The sequence below is a fragment of the Melozone crissalis genome, unplaced genomic scaffold, assembly GCF_028551555.1.
Source record: "Melozone crissalis strain CALT ecotype California unplaced genomic scaffold, PUWL_Pcris_2 ptg000012l_1, whole genome shotgun sequence".
Lineage (NCBI taxonomy): Eukaryota > Metazoa > Chordata > Aves > Passeriformes > Passerellidae > Melozone > Melozone crissalis.
Window position 1 is genome coordinate 2,710,041 of NW_026535790.1, and position 23,729 is coordinate 2,733,769.

At 54.2% G+C, this 23,729-nt stretch overlaps 1 protein-coding gene across 4 annotated transcripts; it reads right to left on the reverse strand.

Moving 5' to 3' along the window:
* Positions 1–70: 70 nt before the first annotated feature.
* CDIP1 (cell death inducing p53 target 1) lies at positions 71–19,498 on the reverse strand. 4 transcript variants are annotated; one of them, XM_054271202.1, is made up of 6 exons: positions 19,447–19,498; positions 2,743–2,840; positions 2,115–2,212; positions 1,283–1,429; positions 751–1,012; positions 71–543 (listed from the first exon to the last, which is right to left on the reverse strand). In XM_054271202.1, the coding sequence occupies exons 3-6, from the start codon at positions 2,197–2,199 to the stop codon at positions 432–434; spliced, it is 606 nt and encodes a 201-aa protein (XP_054127177.1). In that variant the 5' UTR covers positions 2,200–2,212; positions 2,743–2,840; positions 19,447–19,498; the 3' UTR covers positions 71–431. The 4 variants fall into 4 exon arrangements, with proteins under 4 accessions (XP_054127177.1, XP_054127174.1, XP_054127175.1 ...); XM_054271199.1 differs by having other exon boundaries at positions 751–1,015; XM_054271200.1 differs by lacking the exon at positions 19,447–19,498 and adding an exon at positions 7,374–8,228 and having other exon boundaries at positions 751–1,015.
* Between the last annotated feature and the right edge of the window lie 4,231 nt (positions 19,499–23,729).

Genomic DNA, 23,729 nt, shown 5'->3' on the forward strand with positions numbered 1-23,729 from the left:
CATCCCCTGAGGGCACCGTGGGCTGCCTGGGTCCCCTCCTGGGCTCCCATCCCGGCCCATCCTGCAGCCGGGCACCCCCTGCACTGTGGGACTGGGCTGGGCACCTCCAGCAGCTGCTCCAGGTGAGGGGGCCTCGCTCACACTTGCAGTGTAACGGGGTGCAGAGCGATGCCCCCCCTGCCTGTGCACTGCAGGGCAGCTCCCACACCGCCCCCGTGCCCCCATGTCACCAACCCAACTATTCCCGGTGAGGAGCAGAGCCGGGGCAGTGCTGGCAGCTCTGCGGGAGGAGCCGGGGATAACACACACACACACCACCGGCGGGAAGCGAGGGGAGGGCGATGCACACGCGGGGACGGACCGACGGACGGACAGATGGACGGACGGCAGCGGGGCGGGGCCGGCGGCGTTCCAGAGGCTCCCGGGTGCCGTTAGCACATGCGCTTGTACGTGTAGATGTAGGCCTTGCAGTTGGGACACGTGTGTGTCACGTCCTTGAAGTCATCGAACAGGCAGGGGATCAGGCAGCAGCAGAGATCACACCTGGAGCACAGGGACAGGCAGAGAGGCTGAGCTGGGGCAGCCCCTGGGCACGGGGCAAGAGATGTTGGAGGGGCTGTCACCCAGGAACCCCTGTGCTGCTCCAGTGCCACCCTTGTGCCAGGGTCCCCACCGTGCCCAACAGCTCAGCCGAGGCCACCAGCACTGGGGTACCCAGCATGAGGCCCCAGCTCTGCTTGCAGCACCTACCCCACGAAGCAGCAGAAGAAGCCCAGGAGGAAGCTCATGAGCCCAATCTCGTAGGAGATCTTGGTGGTGATGGCTTGCTGGCAGTGGGGACACACAGTCTGCACAGGGGCTCCCTGGAAGATCTCTCCCTGCAGCACTGTCACCGTGGTGGCAGCTCCCGGGGGCACCAGCACTGTGGCCGTGTGGCCACCAGGAGAGGGGTAGGGGCCTGGGGCAGGGTAGTAGCCCATGGGGGGGTGGGGGCCTGGGGGTGGGTAATATCCTGCTGTGAATGAGAAACACAAACGAGTGAGCACCTCTGCACATGGTGGGAGAGCCCAGATCCCTACTGGGGAGAGCCCACCCTGCTGCAACCCCCCCCTTTGAGTGCAGCCTTGGTGCCAGCCCTGCCACAAGCACTGTGCCCCCCACCCCAGCCCAGGGAACCTCCTGCGAGCTCCAAATGGCAGCTCCAGCCCCCTCCTGGGCACCAGGAAACACTGGTGCTGCTGCTGCCAGCCCCCACCCTGTCCCCAGCCCCTGCAGGACTCACCTGGTGGCACGTAGGGCCCAGAGCCATCCGTGGGCATGTGGGGGGGGATGAACCCCGGCTGCGAGGGGGGCTCATATGGGGGGGGTCCGAACTCGGGAGGGGGGAGAGGAACCCCCTGGGGCTGTCCCACCACTGGGGTGACACCCTCTGAAAGGAAACACAGTCAGCAGCCAAGGAGGCAGGGAAGGGAGACAAGAGGTGGGGGCAACCCCTTAAGCCACATCCTCGTCTGTCACAGACACATTTTATGAAAAATCCTTTCCTTAGGATTTTTCTCCTGAGAAGCTGAAAGGCCTCAGGAACAAAATGTAAACATTGATTATCTGCTGCTGTGGAATGCAACAGGTGCATCTGTGATTGGTCTCATGTGGTTGTTTCTAATTAATGGCCAATCACAGTCAGCTAGCTCAGACTCTCTGTCCAAGACCAAAGCCTTTGTTATCATTCTTTCTTTTTCTATTCTATTCTTAGCCAGCCTTCTGATAAAATCCTTTCTTCTATTCTTTTAGTATAGTTTTAATATAATATATATCATAAAATAATAAATCAGCCTTCTGAAACATGGAGTCAGATCCTGGTCTCTTCCCTCATCCTGGGACCCCTGTGAACACCATCACACTCCTCTGGCCCACAAGAAACCCAAATTCACCCCACAGCAGGGAGCAGTGCCAGGCTTTGAGCTGGGTCACTGCCCCTTGGAGCCCTCCTGCCTCCCCCAGGGGTGCCACGGGGACAGAGGCAGCCAGGCAGGCCCAGGGCACCCCCAGCTGGGTGCTGTGTGTGGCAGTGCCCCCCCAGTGCCCCCCCAGTGCCCCCCAGTGCCCCCCAGTACCTGGTGCTGAGGGGGGGCCGTGCTTCTCCTCTATCAGCGGCGCCGAGGGGCCCCCCGGGTAGGGAGGGGGGGGATCGCTGGACATGGCTCAGGCAGCCCTGCAGGGACAGAAACCTTCAGGTGACCTTGGCAGCCTTGGTGGCACAGGGAGCTGGGGATGGAGGTGACAGGAACAGAGGGGCCAGGGCTGGTGCCAGCACTGCATCAGCCCCAGCTCCCCCCAGGCAGAAGCAGGGGTGTGGCCCCAAAGCTGGACAGGCCCTGAGCAGGCAGCAACCCCAAGGTGTAAAATCTTCCTGCCAGCTCCATGGAAAGCCCCCCTGGTGCACAGAGCTCATCAGGGCAGCTCTGGGCTGTGTGGCCACACCCCAGGGCAGTGCTGGGCTGGAATGTGCTGTGCCAAGGCTTGGCTGCATCACTGGGGTGCCAAAGGTGGGGAAGAGCTGCCCACAGCCCCAAAGCTCCACCCTCAGTGACACAAGGCTGTGCCCTGAGGGATGGCAGGACCCCCACCCTGAGCCTGAAGCACAAACTCAGGGACAGAGGGTGCAAACCCACAGAGCATTTCCAGATAAATCTCAAAATAAACCCAGTGAGTGAAGGTAAGACCATATTTAACAGAATTTACCTGTCCTCTTCCCTGCAGCAACACTCAGAGGCCTTGACAGCTGAGAGAAGCAGCTCCTCTGAGCAGGGCAGTTGGGAAGGTGACTTCTTCCACTGGGTCTGTGTCAAAGGAATTACAAGTGAATTAGAGATGGAGAGGAGGCAGAGCTGCAGCACTGTCCTGCCTGCCACACCAAACCCCTCTGTCCCCATGTGCCCCCTCAGTGGCAGGCATGAGGCTCTGTGTCCCTGGCACATGGCACAGCCCCACTGACACACTCTGAGATCCAAGCAAGTGCAACAACATCCAGAAACCTGATTTCCCCATGTGCAGTGGCTCAGTTATAGCTGGTAGGATGTGATAAATTGGGAAATACAAGAGAGAGGCTGCTCACTCAGTGCTTGGGACAGGGTGCCATTGCTGTCAGAGCCCAGGGAGCAGTGCTGGGAGCTCCATCCTTCACCCAACAGGCCAGGAGCAAATGTGACTCTGCTTGTCCCCTTTGCTGGCACCAGAGCCACGTGCTGGGCAGCCAGCCCAGAGCATGCCAACCCGCCCAGCCTGGCACAGCCTGCACTGGCAGCCAGCCCTGCCCCAGCCCTGCATTGAGCTGTGCCCACAGAGGTGCCCCTGGGGCTCAGCCACCTCCACCTGCAGCTGCCAGGTCCAAGCAGAGCCAAAGACTTGGCAAGCAAGGCAGGAACACCCATCCCTCCCTCACCTGCATGGCTTTGCTTCATTCCACTCCTTTTTCCCTAGGTCACCCTCCCTGCCACCCCACAGCCTCCTGCAAGGCAGCAGGAATTCAATCAGTGCCTGCATTAGGGGAGCACCTGAGCTGTTGCTGCTCCCTGATCCCCCCCAGGGGCTGAGCACACTCCTGACAGGCACAGGGGCTCACAGGGTCTCCCCCTGGATGTCCACATTTCCTGACTAGAATTTCTCCCCCCAAGTTGAAGCCACAAAGCTTCAAAGAGTAACACCAGGGGCAGCTGGGGGTCATCTTCTGCTTCTCACTCCAGTTTCCTCCTGAAGAGCCAGGCAAGCAGAGTTGCCATGGCAGAGAGCATTTCCAGGCACACTGCAGAGCCTGCCTTCTCCTGCAGTGACCTACAAAGCTCAAACTGGGCCGTGCTCCTTTTAGCTCAGTGGGGATGTGAAGAAAAGGAGGATTTATTCTTCTCAAAGCAGCCAACCCTGCACACCCAGGAGCCTCAGACCTTCTTGTGCCCGTGCCTGCAGGGGCTGTGGATGAGCCCAGCCCAAGCAGAGCACCCCAGAGTCCTTACCTGGTGACACCAGGGAGCTTTCCTTCCTTCCTTCCTTCCTTCCCTCACAGCCAACTGTGCCCACACCACATCTCCTCCCATTCCTGCTCACATGCTGCTTTCCCATCATAATCTTTCAACACTCCCCCCATCGAAGCAGCTGGCAAGAGAAGGCAGGAGAGGAGGAGGAGGCCTCACGAGGCACTCCATCCACACCCATGAGATGAAGCAACAGCCCCAGGGGGAGCCATGAAGATGCCACCCTGCCCAGAGGGTGCCAGCCCTGGTCCCAGAGCCACACGTGCCCTGGGATGAGGGAAGCTGAGGGATGCAGGGCCCTTCTGCTCACACTTGGCAGCCTCAGTTGCTCCTAATGCAATATTCTGCTTATTAAGAGAGATCTGTAAAGAGCAAGATGTTGGCTGTGTGCCCTTCCCAGGAGGAAAATAAAGCCTGTTGCTTTTAAGCCTCTTAGAAGCTGTTTCTCTCCTGTGCTTTCTTTCATCTTAATGTGAGCAGCACAAAACTCAGCCCATTTCTGACAGAGAGTTCTGTGGGATATCAGGGGGCACTGGGCTTCCCCTGGCACTGAGCAATCCCTCACCATTGACAGCCCTGCAGTATTCCAAAATTACCATCCAAAATGACCAGGTTTAAGATCTGATGGAATCACCATTGTCTTGTGCGGGTCCTTTGGAGCAAGGACACACTGCAAGCTCCTGAGACTCAAAAGGAGCTGGTTATCAGAGCAGGATGGAGAGAGGAGATGCTATTTCCAGCTACAAATGCAGATTAGCTCTTCTCAACTGGAAGAAGAGCTTTTACTGGCTTCCTCTGCAAACTAAGTACAGAGGATAAATCCACTATGGAAACAGAATCAGCACAATCAGTTAAACACAAAGCCAGGCAAAGGACCCTCATGCCCCCCAGGAAACTGATATTTGCTAAAGAAAATGAAAAGGATTCCCATTAACCTGCTGGGACACAGCAGTGTGACAGACAGAGGCAGCACAGTTCCATCACAGCCTCACACAGAAAGGGCTTGGCCCACCCTGCCATGGCCTCAGTCCCTGTGTCCTCCCTGGCTCTGTGCTCCCTCACCTCACTCCAGGCAGCTTCTGGGTGAGAAGATGGCAGCAGATTTCCAGGTGCCCTGCTCAGATCCCGGCTCTCAGCCCCAGGAGGGCTGTCTGAGGCTTCTCACACAGCCCAGGCACTGTGGGCAGCACCAGCCCTGCCTGTGGGGACACAGAGCTTCATATCCCACCTCCTTCCTGCGCTCAGCAGCCCCCAGCTCAGCAACTGAGGGACTGTAGGATCACAGAATGGTTTGGTTTGAAAGGACCTTAAAGCCCATCCCACTACAACATCCTGCCATGGCAGGGACACCTCCCACCATCCCAGGCTGCTCCCAGCCCTGTCCAGCCTGGCCTTGGGCACTGCCAGGGATCCAGGGGCAGCCACAGCTGCTCTGGGCACCCTGTGCCAGGGCCTGCCCACCCTCACAGGGAACAATTCCTCATTCCCAATATCCCATCCATCCCTGCCCTCTGGCAGTGGGAGCCATTCCCTGTGTCCTGTCCCTCCATCCCTTGTCCAGAGGGCACTGATCAATACCCCAAAGCCCTGGTTCCCATCACTGACATGCTCAAAACTGATAGAAAGCAACTCCCAGCAGATGAGAGGAGCTGATGTGTCAGGGCTGGCTGTATTTCCCTCTGTTACATCACTGCAGAAACAGTTTGGGATTCAAACATGGAAAGGTCTGCACATCCCACCTGCTTTCCAAACACTCACCAAAAACAACTGGTGTGCAGTGGGACCAGGGAATATTGTGCCACCAGAACAGCTCCTAACACCATAAAACAAATAATGCCACGAAGAGGACGGACGCAGTTAATTCAGATTTGCTCTGCTCACGCCATTCCTCCCCAGCAGCAGCTGTTTGTGCCTCAGGCTGCCTCCTCACAGATGAAATCTCCACGGGTGGGACAAACCTGGCAAGGGCAGAGCAGATGCTGGCAGGTCCAGCTCACGTGTGAGCCCTGCTGGTGCAGTGCTGGCCCAGCAGCTCTGAGTCAGCTCTGAGATCCATCCCACACTCAAACAGCCTGTGCTGTCCTTGCTGCTGCTGCTGCACTTGGGACTGAGATGCACAGAAACTCAGCTTTGCTCCCTCCATGGGAGCAGTGGCTCCAGCCCTGGGACAGGAAGCAGCATTTGTTCACACTCAGCCACGTTCAGTGACATTGACACTTCCAAAGCTGCTGCTGCACATTTTTTGGAGCTCTTCTTCCATGAAAAAAAAAAAACTTCTGATATTTGAAAAAGGAAAAAAACACACTAAAATTCAATGAATAAATAAGAGAAAATCTACAAGCACTTTCAGCTTCACTGCACATCAAAGAGATGCAGATTGCAGCTTCCAGGCTTTTGGAAATACAGCTTTAAAAGCCAAGAGTCCCGAAGATGTTGGGCCCTCACTGAGCCCAGCATTTAGAAATGCTTTAGAAATAGGAACAGGTGACATGCTCCAGAAACTGGGAAACACTGAGACCAGGAAGGCACAAAAGGCCAGTCAGAGGCTGCCAAAAATGTCATTTGAGCCAAAGTCTGTTCCTTTTCAAAAGGAGCTTTAGGAGCACCAAGGAGGGAGAACTGAGCAGGGTGTGCTGAGGGGGACAGAGCCATACCCTGACTGTGGCAATCCCAATCCCAATCACTCTCCTCCACAATGGCATTTCTGAACAGCACCTCCAAAGCCAGCCTGGAGCTGCACATTCCATGTTACACCTGTGCCTGGAGCTCACAGGGATGGTGCCCTCTGCCTGTGTGATGCCCAGAGCTCCCAGGGATGTTGCCCATGTTGCCCTCTCTGTGCTGTGCCTGGGGCTCACAGGGATGTTCCTCTCTGCCCATGCTGTGCCCAGAGCTCACAGGCTTTGCCCTCTCCCTGCTGTGCCCAGAGCTCCCAGGCTCTGCCCTCTGCTCCTGCTGTGCCCAGAGCTCCCAGGCTCTGCCCTCTCCATGCTGTGCCCTCTGGCACATTGTGCAGGGCTGTGGCTCAGCTCCCACCACACACAATCCCACCAGAGAGATCTTACCTCCAAAGGAAAGGCAGCACCAATCTCTGCTGAGCAAGCACTATCAGTGGTTATTTCTGCCTGGTTTTTATGCAGAACAACAAAAAGATGTTCTCCATGCAAACAAGCCAAAGCTCCCCCTCAGCTTTGCCTGTTCCCATGCGCATTTGCTGCCCCCAGCCTGCACATCACCTCCCGGAACCAGGAGGAGGAATAAACAGCACAGAGTGCTCCAGCCTCCTTCAGAGAGCATGTCCTGGCAATCCTTGACCGTGTACCCGCTCCTTTACCCACTGCTAACCTTGGCAGCACCTCCTCAACTCCTCATCCTGCTCTCAGCCAAGGCAGCAAGGGGGCGCATGCTGCAACGCTCTGCACGGCGCCGATGGAAACAGAAACCCCAGTGAAGGACTGAAGGAAAGCTCTGTTCTTTTTCTGAGCAACTCAGCTGCCTTTTCCCAAGTCCAAGTCACGGCCAGGGAGCATGAACTCACTGTTCAGGAACAGCCAGGCTGCTCTCAGAACAGCAGATTTCTTCCACACTTCTGCACTAAGATTTCAGCTGCAGAAAATTGCTCCTTCCAGGAGGCTCAGGCTGTTCCTTCAGTGCAGGCACAGAAAGCTCAGCTGGCAAGGCAGGCCAGCAGCTCTCCTTTAAAAGGAATGCTGCAGAAGAAGGTTTATCATCATTTGAAGCAGGTATGTCAGAGAGCCAGAGCTCCCTGCTCTGCTCTCCAGTGCATGGATCTCCAGAGGAGTTTCCCCATTGCAGTGTTTACCTGGGGACCTTGCACGAATCCTGTGACCTTCTGTGTGCCACCATCACCCAGCACACAAACCACCTCAGAGCAGGATCCTCGCTGCCAGCCAGGTGCTGCATCCAAAGCAAGATTTCCCAGGGCATTAAATCCAAAGCACAATCAGATCATCTCCACAGCGCAGCCCCGGCTCAGCTGTCCTTGGCCAGAGATTCAAATCACCACATCCAGCAGCTCCTCCTCATGGATATCAGAGAAACCAGACACTAAATCCTCCCTGCTTCAAACAAGGAGGCTCCATCTGCAGCTCCCACGAAGGGTTAAGTGCGGGAGGAGTGCCTGCAGGACCTGCTGCCGCCTCTGGGATTCTCTCCAGTGCTGCCTCCGGATGGGCTGACCAAGCGCTCTTGGCTCTCTTCGCACCGGGGCTGCAGAAACAGCCTTGCCAGGACCTGCTTAACCTGGATATTTAAAGAAAAACCGGCCAAAAAAAAAAGAACAAACTGGGGTGGGTTGTTCTCTCTGCTGCCGGCTCCCGGGATGGGGCACAGGGCTGTGGGAAGCGTCACGCTGGCAAAGAGCTCACGGTGACAGCCAGGAGGGGCTGCAAGGGACGAGGGGGTCACAGCCCCACACTTCAAAACTGGACCCCAGCCCTTCCTGGGGAAAGCTGAGGTGTAGACAGAGCACTCTGCACCACCAGGGCAGCTGAATTTGGCCCCCAAAAGGCAGTTCTGTGAGCACAGAGCAAGCAGGGAGCACAGTGCAGCCCCCCAGGCTGCCACTGGCCCACTCAGGAGGTGCTCCCTGTTCAGACCCTTCCTGGCTGCAAAACACCAGGTGTGCTCATGGATGTGATTAAAGCAACACTAAAGATAAAGCTGAGCTCCTCTGCATCCTACCAGTGTGCTCCAGGGAGATGAGAAAGGGAGGGAGCTGCAAGCCAAACCCTGGGGAAGCAGAGAGCTTCTCCATGAGACTTTCACTGCAGTTCACAAAGGATCCAAGCTCACACTTGATAACATCCATGGGAAAGCATCCAGTGATAGCAGCAGCTGTTGCCTCCAGTCCTCTGTATCTACTTAATTTCCCCCCTGAGAGGACACATCCTGCATTACATCATCCCTTTGATATCTGTTAATAAGGGTGATAACACAACCTGCCAGAATCTCAAGCAACTAAACCCAACATCTACTCCAAGAGTGTTTTAATGTAGCATGAAGCACAACTGTGCCACAAGAATAGCTGCTCATTGAAACAAGCAAACAAAAATACCCCAGCTAAAGAAGCTTAACAGCAAGCAGAAGCCTCAGGAGGTCAGGAGAAGATCCAGAGCTCTTAAGCACAGACACAGATCCGAGCTCACCTCTTATGGCAGCCCAGAACAGAGGCTTAGGGATGAGCTAGGAAGGGATCAAAGGCAGCACTGTCAGTCCCTCCCATTCCCAGCACTCATGGTTTGGAGACTGGGCAGCCTGGAGCTTCTCCATGGAGCACCCCAGGTCATTCCCAGGCACCAAGTACTGCTCTTCAGTTACTACACAAAAAAGCATCTCCTGCTGCCTCCCATCTGGGGGACAGCAGCACAGAGCAGGTGAATACACAATGAGTACCCACTATGTCTCACAGCAAACCCCAGGGTTTTATAGATTCCCTTTCCAACATCAAATTAAAAATATTTTATTTCTTTAAACACTCACTCTTTCATTTCTCCCTCCTTCTACAGAATTTTTTGAGAGAAAGTCAAACAGCACAGCTACATCACTGCTGAATCAGACTGAGGACATGTATGACGTCCATTAAATGACACAGAGAGCTCCAAGGGAAGAAGAAATTAGAATCAGAGCTGATCAGCATTTTTGCATTTCAGCTTCAGAATTAATCAGAGCCCAAGAGCGTATTCAGAATTCCCTTGCAGATTTTGCAACACAATGAAATAATTTGGAATACATTGGTGGTGATTCCAGATCCATTTTCAGGGCTGTACAGAACATTTGCCAGGCACTGAGGAGAGCAGCAGTCACTGTAGCTCCAGTCTCCAGCAGGAGCATTTCCCATGCTCACAGATCCCCCTGCCTCGGTGCCAGGGAAGCTGCTGACACTCAGATTTAACTGGTACAATGTCACCTTGCATTTTTTCTGAGGACTAGTGAGAAATGCTCTGTGTCACTCAGTTTTATGTAAGGGCCAGGCTCACGCTTTGCAAAGGAGAGGGGTTTGGGGTTCAGCAGGATCGTGTGTGTGAGGTCTGAGATAACCCCTGAGTCCCAGCAAGGAGCAGCCACACCCATCCCAGGATGTGCACTGGAGGAACTCTTCCCTGCTGAGGCCATTCCTGTTACCACACTCACCTCCTTGCTCCCACAGAACTGCCCAGTTCAGACCGGGACCTCTCCCAGGGCCACCAGCACGGGGCTGGATCGTCCCCTGGCACTGGGACAGGAGGAGGGCACTGGCACTGCCCTGCTCCCAAGCCCAACTCATTTGGGCTGCTCAAAGGTGGATGATGATGTCCCAGAGGGGAAAACCCTTGGAATAATCAACAGCCAGTGAGTGTGCCCAGTGCTGGGCACCCCTGAGTTACACAGAGCTCCTGCCATCCCAAATTATTCCTCCATTTCCCACCTGACCTGGCCAGTCCAGCAAAGTCATTTTCACTCCTCCATCACTGTGGTTTCAATCTGCAGCACCAGTTCCTGCCAACTCCTTCATAACCCCTTCCCCAAAGCTCCTACTGAAATCTGGGACAGAGCTGGACTCCAAGCAGCCCTAACACACAGCACAGCCCTCACATCCCTCCCCAGGTCCCTGCTCTGGGCTCTTCCAAGCCCTTTCTGTGTCACAGAACCCCTCAGTGCCTCGCTGCTCCATCTCTGGGCAGGGCTTTGGAGCAGTCTGAGGCAGGGTCACTGCTCCCCCAGCACAGCATGGCACAGGGGAGATTCAAGCCCATAATAGCAGGATGTCCTCAGGGCAGGTAAACAGCTCAGCTGCTCAAATCCCCTCCTGAGCCTGAGGAAGGCAGAGCAGCTGCCACGGTTACGACGCTGAACCGATGGGAACTGCTTTCTCTCACATCACAGCAGCTCAGCAGGCAGCTCCAAACCGAGCTCCCACCACGCTGAACCCTCCTGAATCACGGCAAGGAGAGACTGAAAGGCTCAATTAACACCCCCTGTGGCAGCCACGAACTCTGGGGGAAACCTCTGCTCCCAAAACACAAACATGCCCCAGATGACACCTCTGTGAAGACCTGCAACAGGCCCAGGGAAAGGGCTGATATTAAACAGCAGGAAAGGGAATCTATTCCCCTCTTGCTCAAAGCCTGCATGAAGGTTTTGGAGGAGCTCAGTGGGCCCAGCAGGGCAGGTGGGAAGGACAAGCTGAGCCTTCAGCACAGGCCCAGCCTCCTGTGAGCTCTTCCTGATCCAGCACAAAGCACAATAAAGGCATTTAGTTAATCAGGAGACAAATCAAAGATGCCTCTTAGAAAAGGGCAGCATGCACACACCAGCAGCAGCTTTTTATCCAGTGCTCAGCTAAAAACACAAGCCCAGAGGAGTGGGCAGCAGCCAAAATCCCATCCCCACTGCACTCCTCTGCTCCATATTCCAGGGTTTATCCTCCCCTCCAACACATGGACCCAGCTCCCCTCCTGCCATGAGCTGGGTGACTGGCACCCCTGAGGATCTCAAAACCATCCCAGCTTGGAGTCACTGCAGCAGGGGAGCAGCTTTGGCTCTAGTCCATCATTTCCTCCCAAGATGGAGCCGCACTGAATCCCATGGGTTCCTTTCCCCCTCCTTTTAAAAGAAAATGCTTTAAAATTAAATGCTTTAAAAGGAAATGCTTCTCATTTGAAGAAATAATCAATAAAATCTAACAGGCTGCTTTTCATTCATCCCCAGCCAGAAATGTAATCTCCTGTTAACAGCAGAGCCCTGAACACATCATTTATCTGCTGCGGGTACCAGCACGCACAGATTTTACAGCTGGAGAGAGTGGGGCTGCCTGCATCACAACCACTAATTTATTCTCAGAAAGGCTAATTTAATCTGGCAGTGAATGTTCTCAAAGCCTCCTCACACACAGAGCAGCTTTTCTCTTGGTTGGCTTAACAACAATCCAGCATATCCAAAAACGTGGAGGGATGCTAGGGAAGAACACTGCCCCTGTGTTTGGAGCCCTCTAGTCTGAGAAATTTCTCTTGGTAACTACAGGCTTTGAGAAAACATAGAGTCCCTCTGGTTTTCCAAAAAGCCAACTGTATTTTCAAGGCAAATATACAACAGTTTAGGCTATTTCTCCCTCACATACAACTGTGGCTTGACAGAAAGAGCTGGGCTCTTAATAAAACTAAACCCAGCAAAGGTTGTTCAGTTTTAGACAATTCATTCACTTCCAAGTGCACACCAAGAGCAGCAGCCAGCACACCTGGCCTGGGGTGCTCCCTGCCACAGCAGGTGACTTTCCCCAGCCCACACTACAGAGAGTAAACTTCAGAACAAATCCAAAAGGTTTTTGTTTCAAAAGGCTGGGTAACTGCACCATGAAGTGTTTCAGAGAGAGCATCCATCACCCATCTGCACGGGGGGCAATAAATAAGCCATCAGAAAGGGTTTTTTCATTGTTTTTAAATTCTAGGTGCTATTTTCCCTTTACTTGTCACAGTACACACAGGCTGAGCCCCCTGACCCTCCATGGACGTGGCACCACGTGCTGGTCCTCACTTGGATCTACCCTTGCCCAGGAGATCACTGGAGAGCCAAGCACAGCTCCTTGGAGTCACAGGGGCTACACCAAGGCAGATTGGAGCTTTAGAATAGATAAAACTAACCCTCCTTGCTAACTAACCATCCATGGGATTGTCCCCACCATCCTGCTGGGAAAGAAAAGCTGCTGCTGGGCAAGCCTGGATCATGTCTGAGAGGGCCCCTCTGCTACAAGGGCAAAAACGTGCCCCAGATGACATCCAACAATTTAGGAGGATTCAGTAATGTGGGAAAAAAGGCAAAAATCAGAGGGAAGCAGAGCACTTACTGGGCCACAGAAGAAATAGAGAAGAAAACAACACAACAGTCCCCTTGTTCCTATCTGTCAGGAATTGCTGTCCCAAGAATAGCCTATTCAGAAAGCAGGAAACTCAGAGAGCAGCAGGGAAGGGCTGAGTCATGGCCATTTGGAAAAAAAAAGAAACAACCCACAACAAACCAACCCAAAAGGGAAGGAGAAAAACCATGGGACAGCAGCTGTTCTGGGTCTTGGAGATATGAGCAAGCCAATCCAGAACATATTAGCCAATCTTTATTTTCAAAAGCTCTGCAAACAAATGGCACTGCCATTAAATTCATCTGACCCTGCCTCTGCTTGTGGGAAGCAAATTGTTGTACCAGGAAAAGTTGTTGGTGCTTCCCAGCACAGCCCGTGGCTGCCAGGACACAAATTGCTCCCAGTTTATGCCCTGATTTTTGTTCTTCTGCAGCATTAGCATCCAAAAGATTTACAGGCTGGGCAAGTGCTCTCCCTTTGGAAAAGCAGATCCATCTCAGGGATGCCATTAGCAGAGGGTGAGGAGCCATTTCCCCTCCCCACAGTGGGAGGGCAGGAGGTAAAACACACTTGGATGGGCTTCCCACAGCTCTGTGAACAGAGGAGCCAAAGCCAAGGGATCCCATCTCACATCCAGCTCAGCTCAGCCTGCCTGGCCCCCAGCTAAACTCTTCTCACACGATAATCTTTGTTCTGTGACCTAAATCAAATCAATTGTACAATAATTCTCCCCAGGACAGTAATCTTGTTCACTCTCCCATCATCTGAGAGATTACACCTGCTCTCCAGCTGTGGGGCTCTGGGGGGAACAGATTTCTGAGCCATGAGGGGCTTGTTTTTCATAAAATTCCTTGATGATCCCTCACAAATCAGGGAAGGGGAGGGTGTTGTAACATGGCATCTCCAAAGGGGTAATAATTAGCACTGACTCCATGCTTCTCAGAAGGCTGAGCAATCACTTTATTTTACTATACTCATTAAGAAACCCATCACCCTTCCAGACAGTCTGGACCCAACTGGTCCTTGAATCCAAACACCATCACCATTGACCAATTAAGAAATCACCCTTTGGTAAACAAATCTCCATAACATATTCCACATGTTCACAACAACAGGTGCAGCAAGGGAAGGTAAGAATTGTATATCATCCTTTTCTCTGATCTTCCCACAGCCTTGCCCAGGACAATGCCCGGGAAAGTTGTGTGTTGCTGCCACATCTATCTTTTCAAGCAAACAGCTGTGCTGGAAAACATATCTGGAAAACACCTTTAAATTCATTTTCTCCTCCTGCCCTGTGGGTACTGCCAGATTGAAGTTGCAAAGGTAGGAAGGGGGGAGCCCCTCAGAGCTGCTGCTGTGGGGAATGGGTCCCCAGAGGACAAAACCTGCTGTCCCCAGCCTGTCACAGATCACCTGTGCCCAGGTGTGACTGCTCACCTCTTCCCACCTCTGGGAATGGCTGGGAAACCACAAGTCCTTCATACATAGAACCAACCTTGACACAAAGTCCAGAGTGACAGCTCAAGGAAACTGTCCCAGAGCAAACAGGCTCTCATGGTTCCAACTGAGAGTGAAATTCATTTCTCTGCAAAATGCAAGGAGCCAAGGAGGATGAAACACAGCCACAGCATGGGCTGATGTGCATGAATCACAGGAAGGTGTGATGGAATTTAGGACTGTAAGACAGAATGCAGGATGGAACAGTAAATGTGTAAGTTTAAAGCAGAATATTTCTTCCAAAAGTGTTAATAGGGAGCCAGGGTGTTAGTGCAAGGTAGGGAAGATTTTCCTTCTAAATGCAGAGGCTGGGTATCAAAGAAGGTTCAGGAACATGCACAGGAGAGACAGTTCAGGGCAGTGGGAGCCCCATCTCAGCACAAATGCTTTATCCTAATCTCAGGTTTTAGCTTTTATATTTTTCAGATTCTGTGCTGCTTTAGTGTTGCACTTCTGAGCTTCATATCAGGGGATGGTGAGCTCTGTGCACAGAGCAGGGAGACAAAACAATTCCTGCTCCAGCTGGGACCAAGGACAAATGATCCAAATCTCAGCCCAAGAGTACAAACACCGTGGACTGGAGAGAGAAAAACAAGCAGGGTGGGACTGCATGGGCTAAAGCTGGAATTTGGACAATTAACTCCAATATGCAAATGGAGCAGAACTGATCAAAGGGTGAGACCCCATGACTGGTTGGGCATTTTGGGACCATTTTGGTTCATCTTGGGTGCAGCCCTGGCTGGGCTCTTGTGCTGCCCAAGGTGCATCCATTGAGGCCTCTTAATAAATCCCTACTTTATTCTGTAACTCTGTCCTGCCTCTGTTCTAGGGCAGCCTTCACAAAACATCACTAAAATCTATAGGAGAACTGGGTAATATTCCATTTTCTTATGTACAAAGGAGGTAAAGGATAGAACTATTACTAATGCACAGTAATCACAGTAAAAATGCAATATATTGCTTAATTTGCACAGAAAGCCCCAGGTCAGCTCTTCATTCTCTGATGATCTCAGGCTGCATCATGCCAAGTGGTACAAAGTCAAACATGCACTGCCAGCAGCTGCTCTGCACAGTTCCTAGCATGTTAATCCCATTGCCACCTTTTGGGGCTATTTCTTTTATTTTCTTCCCCTCAATGCAGGCCTGCTAAGAGAGCCCAGATTAGAGACAGCTGCACTGAAGTGCCCCACGTGGAGATGTGCAGCATGCAGCACTTTGCTCCTGCCTCCATCCTCCACCCAAAATAATGACCAGAACAGGGCTGCTCTCAAACAGCTGCTTCTCACCACCACAAACACACAAATTTAACCCTGAAGCCACAAGGCAGCTCAGAACTAAGGGGCCCAAAGCAAAACTGTAACAGCACCCTGAGAGTTCCACGCCAGAAATAAAATCTGAGCTCCCCTTGCCTCAGAGACTTTATTCTGGTGAGAAAACTGATGGTGGTTTCCTATGGCAGCTGCTCCAGTTGCATCCCTTTTGATCAGAGGAGGAGACAGGTCCTATGCAGAGCATGTACAGATCTGACAGTGCTCATGGAAGTGGCACTGCTCCTCTCTAGCTGTGAGATGGGCACCCAGTGCTGCTTGGGAACAGCAGGAAAACAGCAAGTGAACAGCACATCCCAAGGCAGAAGTTGCTCACTGTGTGTTTTCTGAAGGAAAAAGTGTACACAGAGCTCTGTGTTTGCACCCTTGTGTGCTCAGGTGCCCTGCTCTGAAACCTTCAGGAGAGCTGACTGGCTCCAGGCTGCATAAGAGCTGCAAAATCAGGTCCTGGAAGCAAAACCAGTGTCCTGCAGAACTACTAAAGTTCCCATACAAACCATTCCTGTTCTTGTATCATGGAGAAGGGAAGAGTAGTGCACAAAAATTCAAGTCCTTTTGGGACATCACTGACTGCTGCTAAGAGCCAGCAGATATATCAGCATCTATTTGCTGTTTCCTGACTCTCCTGCCCACCCTGTGCACAGCCCACTCTGGGAGAACACCTTCTGAGAAGCTGCCACACCAGTCTAGAAGCTCAGCTATATTCAGTCCTGCTGGCTTTGTCATTATTTTAATCTCCTTATTATGCAAATGCTATTTATTGCCTCTCTGGCTCACCTGGCAGCCATCAGCTTTCCTGGAAAGGTACAGGAAAATTCTAACATGGCACAGAGCCCTGCTAATAGGGCAGGAGTGAAGCACCAGCCCCACTGCAGACCCCACAAAACCACTATTTAAAAAAAATTGGGTTTTTTTTTTCAATCCAGGATAGTCTCTCCTGATTAAAGCAATCATAAGAAATCACATATAAGGCTATACAATGTACCACAAATAGACACAGAACTCTGAATTTCATACTTCTCTTTACCCACAAGCAGAAAACAAGTCTTGGATCAGAGCAGATACTAACAAGTTTGTGTATTTCCTTCCAAAACCACTCATCCTCATACTGGAAGATCAACACCACCCTTTAAACACATGCATTTATCTGCTAAATTCACAGCTAAAAAGAAAAAAAAAATTATATTCTTTTACATAATAAAATTACTTTCATCCTTTCTTTGGCTGTTAGTGAGTAAGACTGGCAGTGGCAACAGTTCTGCAGGTGCCAACATCATGACAAGGACACAAACTGCCCCCAAAACATCCAGATGTTATGGACAGGCTTTAATCTGAGCCCTGCTGAACATCCCTCAGCTACAGGAGCCCTTAGCTGTGCTCCCAGGATGTGTTTGCTCCCTCTGCTCCATCCAGAAGGAAAGCAGTGCCCATTGTGGCTTCCCAGGCACAGAGAAAGCTGATTTGGAAGTGACCTTCACAAACCTGCTCATAAACCAACCCCAGGTGCTGAGGGAGACATTGTCCCTCCCCTGGTAACTGCAGCTGAGACAGAGCAGAGCAGGAGCACAAGGAAGTGAGCTTCAGAACTGAACTTGAGGTGCAAGACCCACTGAGGGAACACAAGAAGCTCAGCAGGGTCTTCCATCTTATCAGGAAGGGTTCTGAAATCAGAGCAGCTCCCTCAGTGTGACCTGTCCCTGTCACACCTGTGGCAGGAACACACACATCCCATTCCCAGCACCACCAGCCCTGTGAGGGCAGCTGGGCAGGACTGACCACGTTTGAGCACTTGGCACTGCTCAGGGACATCTGGGGACACTGCTCCATCCCCCTGCCCTTGTCACAGCCATGGAGTCACCACCTGCCTGCCTCCAAGCAGGAATTAGCTCCTCATGGAACACCTGAGGAGAACAGAGCAGGTACATGGCTGAACACTTCTGGGATTTCCTGGGGCACATGGATGTCACCACAACATTGACACAGAGAAGCCTTTGAGAGAGGGAAGTTTGCAGCCTGTAACTCCTGAACATGACTGAATGACATACTTGGTTATATACCATGTTATGTCTGTGTAATACTCACTGTAGTTTTCCCTGCTGCCCACTCTGGTCACACTCTGAAATCAGCAGAGCCTCTGCTGAAATTAAAGCCCCCTTTTAAGTACTCTGAGTGAAGGGAACAAACAGGAGGCTCTTGTGCATATTCCCAAAGAGTTTCTCAGACAGTTCTACACACAGCCCAAACCCACTAGAATTATAATTTAAAACATTGATACTTAAAACCATTGTGCCTGATCTCATGTCTACCACTTGATATTTTAGGCTCAGCTAGAACTGACAACTGCCAGTCCCCTCCCCAGTTCTCACTGGTGCAAGGAGACCACCTCAGAGTAGCTTTTCCTCTGGCCAAGGGGCACAAACCTACATTTGCAGGGACCTGGAGAAGTTCAACCTTGAGCATGGCTCATGTGGAGGATGCAGAGGACACTGGCATGGCAGCGTCCACCCCAGCCTGCATGTTCCCACTCCCCAGGATCTCAACCTCATTCCTCTGTTTAGCAGCAACCACCACACCCTCTGTGCTTTTCCTAAAGCAACCAAACACTGCCTTACAGCTGCTACCCTCTGCCTTTCCAGTCCCCTTGGGAGGGAGAACCCAGATCTCACCTTTTTAATGGTTAAAACCCCCACAACTTCCCACTAATGTTTATTCCTTGGTGTTTGCTGCTGTGCCACACTATGCCTTAACTGAAGGAGCTCTCTTCATTTCACACTGCCAATATCATCCTCACCATCATCAATTCTCTTCCTGCTTGTCAAGACACCTCAACTTCTGTCGGCTCCTCTAAAATGGGCTCATCATCCCTGACCACTGGGCGAGCTGGTCTCTCAGAGCAGGGCTAACTGGAAACACACAGAGTGGTTCCTAGGCCTGCTTCCCTGCTCTCCCGGGATGTGTCTGGATTGCATTTGCTCCTCTCTCAGTGGGATCTGTCCGGATCACATTTGCTCCTCTCCCAGCTGTGCCCTCCCTGCAGCCCCCGCCGTTCTCCGCCCATGACTTCGGCCGGGCAGCAGCGCTCGCCTTACACCGGGAAGTCTTTTCCCAAGTACGCGACCTCGCTTTCCACCCGATTAAATTTCATCCCGGCCCTCCCGTCCCGGACCTTCCCGGCAGTGCTGAGGGCACAGAGCCGCAGCTCTGGAAGATTTTACAGCACCCTGCGACATTGGTCAGCGATAGAGGCCCGTGCGAGGCCGGGGCTGCCTCCCGCTGCTCTCCGGGCCCACGGCCCCGTCCAGCCGGAGCTCCCCGGCCCCGCAGCGAGCGCTGCAGCCACGGTCGAGCACCGAGCCCTTCCCTCGGCCTGCTTCCCCCTCACAGAGTTAACCAGGGCTTGATTTACATCCCTTTTCGCTGGTCTTCTCCTGCCTGCGTCCCCGTCTGCGCTCAGTGTCCCCCCAGTGCCGAATGTCCCCCCCCGTGGTCGGTATTCCCCCTCCAGTTCTCGGTGTCCCCCCACGCCTGGTGTCACCCCCGGTTCCCGGTGTCACCCCCGGTTCCCAGTGTCACCCCCGGTTCTCAGCGTCTCCCTCCGGTGTGTCCAGCCGGCCCCGCTGCTGGACGGCCGCCGCGGCCTGGCCGGGGCTGAGGGGGCCCGGGCCGCCTTCCCGCCGCAGCCCCCCGGATCCCCCGGGCCCCGCCGGTCCCGCCCCGATCCCCACCGCCCTAGGGCACCTACCGGCTCCCGGCGGCGGCTCCGGCACCTGGCGGCGGCGGGCGGGGCGGGCCGGGCTGGGCGGGCGGCGCCGCGGCGGGGCGGGCCCGGGCCGCGCTGGGCCAGCGGGGGCCGGGCCGGGCTGGGCCTGCCGTGCTGGGCAGCTCCGGGAGCCGCGGGCTCAGGGAATCGCGGGGAGATTTGTGCCGGAAGGGATCGTAAAAATCATCCTGTTCCACCCCCTGGCATGGCAGGGACACCTGCCACCAGAGCAGGCTGCTCCAAGCCCTGTCCAGCCTGGCCTTGGGCACTGCCAGGGATCCACAGCTTCTCTGGGCACCCTGTGCCAGGGTCTGACCACCATCACAGGCAAGAGTTTCTTCTATATATCTAACCTTAATTTCCCCTTTTGCAGTTCGAAGCCATTCCCCCTTGTTCTCTCACTCCATGCCCTTGTCCCCAGTTCCTCTCCAGCTCTTTTGGAGCCCCTTTAGGTCCTGGAAGGGCTCTGAGGCCTCCCTGGCACCATCTCGTCCCTGTCCTGCACATGGTGCTTTCCCTACCCAGTGTCCCAGCTGATGCCCACATGATGCCCTGCTCAGGCCGATGTCCTGCCCCACAATGCCCATGCCATGGATTCTGGCTGCCCCAGGACCAGAGAGCCTGTGGAACCATAAAGGCACCTTTGGCTCCAGTGGTTTTGGCTGCACTGCAGGGACTATTTAAAAGAGCAGTATTCTAACACAGCCACAGGTTTTCAGTCACTTCTCACCTGTCCCTAGGGCTCCAGAGATACTTGCTGTGAGATTGAGGTGTGCTGGGTCCCATCCTGCCCTGGCAGCTCTGCTGGGGTTGCTCTGGGCTGGTGGAGCACACAGCTCCCATTCCCCAGGCAGGAACAGCCGTGTGCCCTGCAGGCTCCTCTTCTCTCCTCCCCATGTCACAGTGAGTGGCTGAGCTGCAGGTGACAGCAGGACAGGCAGGCTGTCCCTATGTCAAGGCACAGTCTAGTGGGAGACATTGCCACAGCACCAAGTTAAAGTTTAGACTCTGAGTGGGAGATGCTGTAGGTAAGATCAGAAATATCTGCCTCACTCACACCTTGCAGCACAAGAACGAATTGTGGTGCCCTCCTGTCTTCTCCACAGGCAGCAAAGGCTGGCCCACAGCAATTTTGGCACTAGATCCCTTGTGAGACCTGGCAGTCCCAGGCCAGTCCCACCTCACATCTTGTGACCTTGGCTTTGAGCACAACCATTTTGCCAGCGTGACAAAGCTGAAGCTGGGACGTTTCTCCCCTTTGGACATCTTTCATTTCAGTTTGGGGGGAACTCCATCGGCATCACTATGGGCTGGCTGGGTGTGGCTGGTGCTGTGGGTCCCAGAGAAACATCCCCAGGCCCTGGCCTTCTCCACACACTTCTCAGCTCCCCTTTCCATGTCCCCATGCCTGTGGGGACCTGGTACAAGGTTCCTCAGGTCACAGACATGCTGCAGATGATCACCACTCTCTGCTCCCTGAAAACCACTGCTGAGGGCTCCCAGCTGCAGCAAATTTCCAGAAGGTGCATGCAGCAGAGCTGGGCCAGTTACTGGAGAGCTCTTTGCAGACAGGTTGGGCTCCCTAGAGACCTGCATGGATGGCACAGGTGCATGGGGTGACTGGGATGACAATCTTACACAAATCCTTATGGAAAATGCATTGAAGCCTCCTAAAAGGCTGCAGTGAGCTGCCTGGGTCCATGTCACCCTCACAGCCACTGGAGCAGCCACCCACCCCTGGTATCCCAGTGTCCTGGCCACCTCCATTGCCTTTGTCCCTCCTGCAGTGCAGGATTTTACCCTCTAAAACTTTTATGTCCTGGGAGACCCACAGGGCTGGGGAAGGGATGGCACTGGGGTTGGTGTCAATGTTTGGAGTTTCCTGTCCCATCCCAGGGGCTGCCCAGGCTCTCCCCTCCTGGAGCAGGGTGGAAGGGCTGATTTCTCTCCTGGTCACAGTAGAGCTGTCTCAGGAGCTGTAGCAGAGCTCTCTCTGTGATGTGCTCACTGCTGAAGTGCTGCAGGCTCTCAGGCTCCTTTGCTGGCAATGCCCCTGGGCTCCACCATGGCTGGGACTCTTCTCTCTCCCCAAAACCTCAGGGGCTGTCTGGTTTCAAACTGGGATCTCAGTCCTGAGGCCTTGCAGTGTTGGCCCATGATGCTCTACAGAGGCTGGGCTGACTGCTGGAGCAGCACGAGGCCATAGGGACCTGTCAGCCATGAGAGCTCCACGGGCACCGACAGCTCTGTCATGCCACTGTGCCAGGTTGTGTCACCAGATCTTTGCCAGGTGAACGGCAGGGCCACACTCTGAGTCCCCAGGCCACTGGCAGCCCCCTTGTCCCTCTGTCCCATGCACTGACATTGCTGAGGGGGGACATGGTCACTGTCCTCTGTGCCATCCCAGTGCTGGCCATGCCCAGGGCCTGGCAGCACTGCCAGGGGGTCTCCACTTTAAGCCCACCCAGTTTGGGATGTTGCTTTGCTGGGGGCCTGCAGGAGCTGGCACTGCCCAGAGCAAAGCTTTGGTGTCTGTTTTCAGCCAGCTCAGAGACCTGGAGGACATGGCTGCCTGTCTGGAGAAGGTGCAGGATGAGAATAAAGCAGCTGTGGGATGTAGAAGGTGCCCAACTGCTCCTGGTCTCAGCAGGTTTGAGCTTTGAACAAGCTCAGAGGCCTGGGGGCTGCAACCCCACATCCCACTTGTCAGGAACACATTGGGGCATCTCAGGATGCTCTCTCTCACCAGCCTCTCTCTGGGGCACCATAAACACCTCCCTGCCTTGCCTGGATTCTGCAGCCACCCAGAGCCACACATCTTCCTCAGGGGCAGGGAGGGGCTGGGCCAGCTGCAGGAGCAGTGCAGAGGCTGCACAGCAGCTGTGGGGTGACACCAAGGCAAGGACAGTCTCTGGGCACAGCTCAGGAGCCGCTTGTGCCACGGCTGGTGCCTGAACCAGGCTGGGCACAGGATTGCCCAGACCTGGCACATCCCCACAAGGAAGCAGCTCAGTGTGCCAGGATTTTGTCACCATGCCATGCTGGTGGAGCTGGGGACAAACAATGGTGGGTGGCTCTGAGGAGGATGAGGGGAGGTCAGGGGATGGTGAAGCACCCAGGTATGAACAAGGGGCTGATGGAGCAGGGCTTGGGTATGGTGAACAAGCACTGGCACTGGGCTCTGCAGGAGATGGCTGTCCCCCTGCACTGTTTCTGCTTCTCCCCCTTCAGCACTGAAGATCCCCCAGCTCTGCTCCTGGCACACCACAGGGATGTGCTGCATCCCCCAGTACTCACCCAGGTGCCTGTCCTGAGAGTCCCCGGCCACATGGGCAGAAATTCTGCTGAGCACTCCCTGGGGAGCTGCTGAGGCTGTCGTGTCCCACCAAGGCTGTTTGTCGTTGTGCATTGCAGCTGCAGGTGACAAAGCCAGGCTCTTGGGGGCTGGTGCCAAGCTCACAGATGTCCAAGCTGCTCACAGGGCTGTGGGGAGGGGAAATGCACCAAGGCTGTGCTGCCTGGCCTTGGGGGACTGGTGGAGTTGGGGTCACACTGCCCTGGCACCCACTCACTGCAGTGGGGTAACACCACAGGCCAGAGATGCTTCCTCCTCTGCTGCCTCCCCTGAGCTCCTGGGGACACACAGGACAGCCAGAGTGACACTTTTGGGCTGTGCCACGTCCCCATCAGCTCTCTGACCAGTCAGATCACCAGGTCTGTGGTCTGGCACATGATTTTCCAAACCTGTGGCTCCTGATGGCCCTGGGATGATCACAGGCACATTCCCCTCCTCACCACCCAGGTCTCCCTGTGGCTTCAATTGTTTCTCAGGCAGTTGTCTCTCTTCAAGGCTGGGGACAAATCCATTCTCTGCATGCCCTGGGTGGCTCTGTGCTGCACCCACCCACCTCACAGACCATCCCCACTCCCAGCAAGAGGGGATGTGGCCTGGATGTGCCCACACTGGCCTGGATGTGCCCACTACAGCTGGGACAAGAGGTGCACAGCCCTGGCCCACTCCAGGGACCACCAGCTTGGCCCATTTCATCTCAGTGGGGCAGGACTGAGGGTGGCAGCTCCAGTAGAACTCCATGCAGGGAAGCTCACAAGGGCCAGCCCCCCCAGCTCCAGGCCCTGCCCAGGCTGTCCAAGAGGCACCCCCGGTGAAACCATCCCTCCTACATTGTTTATTTTAGCAACACAAACAAGAGACTGAAATTAATTATTGACTGGGGAGTGCAGGGGCACAGCCTTGCTGGGAAAGG